This window comes from Falco cherrug, chromosome 2 (assembly GCF_023634085.1).
Source record: "Falco cherrug isolate bFalChe1 chromosome 2, bFalChe1.pri, whole genome shotgun sequence".
Classification (NCBI taxonomy): domain Eukaryota; kingdom Metazoa; phylum Chordata; class Aves; order Falconiformes; family Falconidae; genus Falco; species Falco cherrug.
In genome coordinates, this window is record NC_073698.1 from 89,212,392 (window position 1) to 89,219,639 (window position 7,248).

The following is a 7,248-nucleotide window of genomic DNA, read 5'->3' on the forward strand; positions in this document are numbered from 1 at the left end:
TTCTGTGCCAGTCTCCCTTCAGACGAGGTGTGCCTCCCACAGTGCACAGAGGGTCAGGTTGGTTGCACTGGGAAATGGCTGCATCGCCGCAGACATCAGTGGGGGCTCGATAAGTCTTACAGGTTGCAGCTAACACCCAGGGACACTGTTTAGGCTACACTGGATGTATGCAGCCTGGACCCGAGCACAACCTTGAAAGAATCAGCAGCTCAAAAATAGCAGTCCTCTGTAACACCCAGCTGGCACTTGTTTTGTAAAGCAAAGGAGTATCAACATGTAGGCAATAAAATTCAGAAATCTGCAAAATATTTTTGCCCAGGTTTGCCGGAAAAAAAAAAGTTATCTTCCTAAACTAGTTGAGTGTACCAGCACTTGCGTGAACCAAGGCTTTGAAATTATTTTCCCACCTCCTGTAAAAGTCCAGAGCGCACCCAGCCTTGTCTAACCCTTTGGCACTTCCAAGGAAGTCATTAACGTTTGTTCTACTTCATCACCCAGCGGCCCAAGGAGTACCCCCCATTAGGGAGACCTTGCAGGTGAATTGCACCTCCTTGTCCTCCTGCAGCAGTTGTGATTTTAGCCAGCAACCTGGTGGTCACAGCATTAATGCAGGAGGCGATCTGGACTGTCTGGGTACTTACTCTGCTGAAGGTGTAAGTGCACCAGCTTGCTGAAGCAACAAACTTTACTAAAGCAGGGACTGGGAAGCAGGTGTCCTGCAACCTGGCTGAGGGCCTTCGCAGGAAGGTGGCATTCTCCTTTCCATCCCTGGTCCATGTGACCCAAGGTACAGTCAAGTACCACCCCCCACCACCACCACCCCGCCATGTGGGATGTCAGCCACACTGGGACACTTTGATCTCCCCCAGCATCAGTACCACACAACGATGAAGCACTGCAATGTCACGGAGCTTTCTGAAGTGGCTGGTGAGGTGCCTGGGGCAGGATGGAGTCAAAGTGTTTTGCTTGGCCAGGAAAAGGTATTTCAGATCAAACATTTTTTGTTGGGGGTTATCTTGAGTGAAAGGGTGAAGCAGATTAAGTCAAGCCAACAAAACCTCTGTTTCTGTGATCTAGAGGGGAATTTTGCACTCCTACCACTGAATTTCAAACAGGCTCCAGGGCTTTGCCAGCCCTGGTGACATCCTCCCAGCTCTCAGCAGCAGAAGCCCTCCCCCCATCCAAATGCCTCCTGGCACTGTTTATCAGGAGCAACCACCATCTGCTAACTATCGAGATTTTAGGAAGTCTTGACTATTTTGGACCTAGTAGTAGCACTGGGGTAGGCTACACACTGTGGCTTTTTATGCATGAGAGCATCGCTAGCGTGGCTCCAGGCAGGAACTGTTCTGTCGTGCTGCACTACAGCAACATCCAGGCTCTAAAACTAATTAATAAAGGCCAATGTGACAAAGATAGAAGTTGGGTGAGGGAGCTCACAGAGAACAGTTGAGTTTAATATTTGTGCTCAATTGTTAACCCCCGGGATTAGCAAACACCAGAAACCTCATGTGAAAACCTAGCATCTACCCCTCCGCTGGCAGCAAATACTGAGTTTCAAAAAGGGGAAGAGCAAGAACGGGCAGCCACATGCTCCTTGGCTGGGAGGAAGGTCATCACAGAGCAGAGTCGCTGCAGGGGGAAGGAGAGGAGGAACAGAAAGAAAACTCAAGCTGAGAAAGGCTGTGGACTGCAGCTGCCCAACCAGGCCAACACAGAATACATTCTGCAGAAGTGTTTTGCTTTCAGACCCGAGCAGCAACTTAACTTTGTCTGGGCTGGCTCTTCCCTTCCAGCCGAGCATCGCCTGCGATCCGACACCCAGTACTCCAGCCAAGGTTGAGACATCTTGTTCCCCATCCCCAGGAGGAGCACCAAGGCACTCGCATTTGGCATTTTCCACGGAGCCTGCAGCAGCTGCGCAGTACATGCCAGATCTGTAACCCAGCCCAGAAGCCTAATGCAAGGCCACATACGCACTAACGAGTAGCAACATTTGCCTTAGCCTAGCAGATTGCTTGACTGAAAAGGTGGTCTCTTCCACCCCACCAGCTCTGGCAGGCCTCCACTCAGCTTTACAAAGCAAAAATGACAAAGCCCAAAGCAGAACATAGAGCCTGCATGTGTTTCCCTTTTCAACAGACACCTGAATTCTGACATTCCCACGCTTACAAAGAGCATCTTTTTACTTTGCTTTTGCAGAAGCAGATGTTCCAGGAACGACGTGACCGAATGCTCCAGGCTTTTTCTCCCCGGCGGAGCCCAAACAGCAGTCCTACATGAAGCCGCTCTCCATCCCGTTCTCCATCTCCACCCTGGGTCTTCAATAAAGCCTCCCCTCCCTCTTCTCCAAAAGCTGCCTCTGCCTCCCTCAGCAGCATGAGCGAGGGAGACGAGGATGAAAAGTAAAATAAAGACACATTTTGTTTTAACTATGAGACAGAGGAACAAGTTGTGAACTCAACCACTGGATGGGGAGAAGCATGAGGAACATCAGGGATATCTCTGACAGCAGGGAATGTGCTCTGGGAGATGTCGAAAACGGACTGGAGCACAGCAAGGGAGATCTCAGGAAGAGCTTATCTCATCCCACTCCCTCAGGGTGCCTGGAGGCCCGGCCAGCAGTGCTTGCCAGACACGGGACCAGGGGCTGGCAGAAACACACACCTTTTCCATGTCTTGCTGCTTACAGCTGCTGTGGCCAGGCCAGGTGCGGAAGGGAACTCTGCACCGAGTGGGGCTGGCAGGAGGAGCCTCGTTGGCTCCCAATCTGGGACCAAGCACATGGGCAAGCAACAGCTGTGGCCTGCAGATGGAGGAGATGCTGTTGTACAAGACTCTGCTAACTTTGAGCTCTTCTGCCATATGAAGGAAGGCTGCAGCAAATGCATTGAGAAACAGGAAATACTGTATTTTTTTTTTGTTTTTGAATGAAATCTGCCCCAGAACCCAAGCCCGTGCCAGTGAAATGGAGAGCTCTCCAGCTGAGTTGGTGGAAATCCATTTAATATTTTCAAGCTACTGAATGCTGCTTGTTGACCAAGCGTCTGTACGGGGCGTATGTAAAGAGTCAGGCTGTTACTTGCTTTATCAAATTGCTCACCATGTTCCTAGTGCCTGAACCTGGTAACTTCTGGTTTGCTCCCTGGCTTTGCACTTCGGAGGCAAAAAAGTAAATGAAAAAAATAGCCCTAGCTGGAATGTGGTGTCGTAGGAAATAAGATAGTTTGAAGACACTGGTGATTTTTCGGGGGAATTCTAAAAAACACATGTGGTATCCTATGGCCTTGGGATGTGGCCTCCTAGGAAATCTGCAGCTCCCAGCTACCTATTGCCAAACAATGGGCACAACAGTGCTGCTGCCATTGCATGCTACTCAGCTGGTTAAACAGATTTCTCGAACTCTAAAACGTGTTCACAGATACCCTGTCCCTGCAGAGTCCCGAGGCCAGTCCTCTACCTTAACGTGGAGAAAAAGTTGGCCAAAACAATGGAAACCTCTTAAACAGGCGCGGATTTTCTTTCTCTGTCCGTTGACACCCATACAGCCCCAAGCAAAGCCACAGAAAAGTAGCACGAATGAAGCTTTCCCTCCCCCTCAATGCGCTAGCTGCTCTCCTTCCCATTCAGCAAAGCCAGACCCGCCTGACATGCATTCAGCTGGCACCTGGCAAGGTGGCTGCAGACTTGCAGGGTTTCTGGGCATGGGGGACCCCCAGCCCCGAAGGCTGCTGTGCCCCACAGCTCAGAAAGCCACGCACATCACCGTGGTAGGGCTGCAAAGCAACGATGCCATTTTGTTCCCAGGCTTGCTTGCCGAAGCCTGACAGGGTGCACAGGCACATTCAAGGCTCTCCAGCCCAGCGCCAGCTTCAGTGCCAGGCCAGCGAGGTAGAGGTTGCCACCACCTTGCCTGTCCCACCAGCAGCCTGCTGGGCACAGACCTCGGGCAGCCTGGGCAGGGCGTCGCAGCAGCGAAATGGCTGCTGTGCCCCAAATGCCTGGGGTTGCAAACCCATCGGGACACGCAGGCTGCTGCGGGCAGCTCTGAGCGGCTCTGGGGGAAGAACTGAAGGGAACAAAGATGTGCGAGTGCCTGAGCACAGGGGGCGGTAGGACCTGCTGCAGCCATCCCCCTCAAGGCTACTGTCCTTACCTTGCTGAGTGACCTAGTAGGTAAACTCCTTTCACTCCTTCCCTTGCAGGTAACTTTTCCAGACAGGTAAATTACAGACCCTTGTACTAGGCACCAAATTTGCCCCATTCCTTACATTTCTTACAGTTTTCATCCATCCCTCCCCCACTGCAGGGTAACCGGTTTTCTTTTGGGAGCATTTTGCCAGACACTTCTCAGACTACCACGAGACCAAGTACATAGTATCGTGTGGCACGCTTTGTCCCCTGGAGTCAAACCAGTTCCTCCTTCACAGAGCTGCAAAAAGAAGCGAGTAGGGAATAGGGTGGAAAGCGCAAAGGGAGAGCTACAGCTAGTACCAGCTGTGCGCCACATGGGATGATGCAATTAAGACCTTGTTGAGCCTTAGGCAACCTGTTACTGTAATTTCATACCTGGGATGCACTCGTTAGTTTTTCTGCTCCTTTGCAAGTCTCAAGTCTTCCTGTCACCATCACTCCACCACAGGAACTGTCTGCTCTCTACTGGTGCTGTTCCTACGACGAGCCATGTCCAAATGCAGTGGAGGTGGGCAGGTTTGTTGTTCTTGGCTTTTACCATTTGTTTGTTTTAATTTCATAGCACTTACTGTTCAGCAGCCTTTATTCAGTGGTTTGAGTGGAAGACAGCACCACGACTTGTGCATAGGAACTGGAGAAAAACTCACCAGTGACCTATTCTGAACAGAAGCTGTTTCTCAGTCACAGGTGGCTAACCAGCAACAAAGCCATATACTGTACCGGGTGTCCGTCTGCGTTTAGGATATCAATAAGCTGAAGCCTTTGCCCTGCTGGTACAGACACCAATATCCATGTGCTGTCTCCAGCAAACCAGAACCTCATTGTCTCTGGACACGTGGAGGCCAATTTTGCACTTGAGTCATGGTTGGGTTTTATTTTTCATGAGTGTTGCTTTAGTTCAGTCCTATTTATCAGCCAAGCTCCACATGAAAAATAAACAACGTACAACAGATACTGCTGCCTCTCACCTTCATTTTATAGCACCGTAGGACACAAACACAAACCCCAGCGTAAGCCCTGCGGATAGCACTCGTTATCTCCATCCTTTGCGCCCCAGGGCTTTACACCTCCACAAATGCTGCTAGAGCAGCCTCACCAACCTGCCCAAAATCCTGCTGCTTGAGTTACTACTGCTGGGCTCAGCTCAGACAGGATCACCTCTCCCCTTGCCTTCACCCACATTTTTCTGCAAGGTAAAGGTGGGGAAATGCTGCCTCAGCTGGCACAGAATTGGACACCAGCAAGTCTGAGACCTCCCTTACCCTCCGCCCCCCAGCAGTAGACTCAGGAGCCACTATTTTAAGTGGAAGAAAGAGGCAGTGCTTTTGCAGCCATCCTGGTTCCGCTTCTGAAAACCGTCCCCAGCAGCAGCGGTGCTCTGTGTGTGCCGAGGCGCTGTGCAGCTGTGCCAGATTCATGCAAAACTGCAGCAAACGTCAGCCACAGGGACAAATCCCGACACTGGCCTTTGCACTTGGTCCTTCCTCCAGCTAAGTCAGTCTGATGCCTGGATGTTCCTGCTTCTCTCTATCCCTTTTGTCTTTTCTGTAAGATAGAAGGTATTACTGCAGCTGCTGCAGAAAAGATTATTTATTGAACAGTCCTGCCTCAGGCAGAGAGAAGCTGAACCAGCAGATGGGCCCTTAGGACTTCCCAGCTAAGATATTTTTAATTATGGAATAAGCACATTTCAAAGTCATTGAGCGTGGCAGAGAAACTATTTAAAGGCACAGAGCCCACACCAAGACGCTCCCTGGTAATGTAAGTTTCATTAAGGTGGATTTGGGGCTGTTTTGGGCGGTGTCTTGCATCACTTGGGAGACACACAAGACATCCTCATGTGCTCCCAGGAGCAGCAAAGCTGGCCCAGCTGCGGTCCTGCTTTCTGCCACTGAGCTGCCCCCACAGCCCCACGGAGAGGGACCATCGTCCGACTGCGCTCTGGGAAGGGACAACGAGGGACCCTTGCTCGCACGGGACTGACCTAAAGCCAGAGACATGAGCTCTCTCAGAGCCAGGCCCTCCCAGGCAAAGGGACGCAAAGCAAGAGCTGCAGCACGCTGTGGTAGCTTCTCCTACTGCAAGCAAGCGCCGTGTTAGACAGATTTGGAACAAGCTTTAAATCCAGCAGCATGAACTGCAAAGCATCTTCAGTTTCATAACTGGTATTTCATAGCACCACAGAAACCTGAAAACACAAGCAAAAAGCACAACCGGAGGAGGTCAGAAAGTCCCAACTCTAAATTCATACGAGCCCATACAGAACAGGTAGAATGTCTGAAAGCTGGCTGAAGCAGCAGAGTTGGTTTCCCGCAGCACAAGGCAGAGCTCTTGTGCCAGCACGTGTGAAGTATCTACAGTATTTTCTCGGTTTAAAATTCTTCAATTTTTAGGCACGAAATACACATTGTGCAAGCTCACTCACAGGGATGATTTAACTGAAAAGGCTCAAGAAAGATAACCAAACATTTAAAAACCCCAGATTATCATTTTGTGTATATTAAAAATTATTTCCAAATACCGCAGGGATGTAATTCTCAAGAAAAATATTTAGAATAGCACAAAGCAGTACTGGCAGCTGGAAGTCGGACAAATTAACAACAGGAAACAGGTATTTCAAATAAAGTTACAGGAAAACTGAAGGAATCCTGACTTCCTAAGGGAACCAGCTCAGAGCTAGGACCATTTATCGTGGTATGGCCGTAATAAATCCCAAACGTTGCCCATTCTGCGCTCTCCTGACTGCTGCTGCCCCCCTCCTTGCCCACACCGCTTTCCCTTCTATGTCTATGAGCCATCCCGCTGGAAGTTACGCCGTCCCCTTCCACCTTCTCTCCCCCTGCAAAGGCAGAGGCGATTTTGACCAGGAGGCAGGACAGGCTTCAAACTTGCTCAAACTAGTGGCCAGTAACTATTGAGATGACTATAAAACAGCTGGAGTCCAGTATCAGCGGCGGATCCTTTACCACCTTCCCCACTCCAGAGCCTTTGCTAACCAAGGTGAAGCTGTTTAAATTCCTCTTGGCCCATGGTATGTGGGGATTTGCTTCCTCA

General features: G+C 50.3%; 1 protein-coding gene across 1 annotated transcript in view; it reads left to right on the forward strand.

Annotated features, from left to right (window-relative positions):
* The window catches only part of PCYT1B (phosphate cytidylyltransferase 1B, choline), a 32,285-nt gene extending 27,137 nt beyond the window's left edge, over positions 1-5,148 (forward strand). The window contains exon 8 of the mRNA XM_055702700.1: positions 2,203-5,148. Within this exon, the coding sequence (XP_055558675.1) occupies positions 2,203-2,283 (81 nt within the window). The 3' untranslated portion in view covers positions 2,284-5,148. The remainder of the gene's footprint in view (positions 1-2,202) is intronic.
* The last annotated feature ends 2,100 nt before the right edge of the window (positions 5,149-7,248 follow it).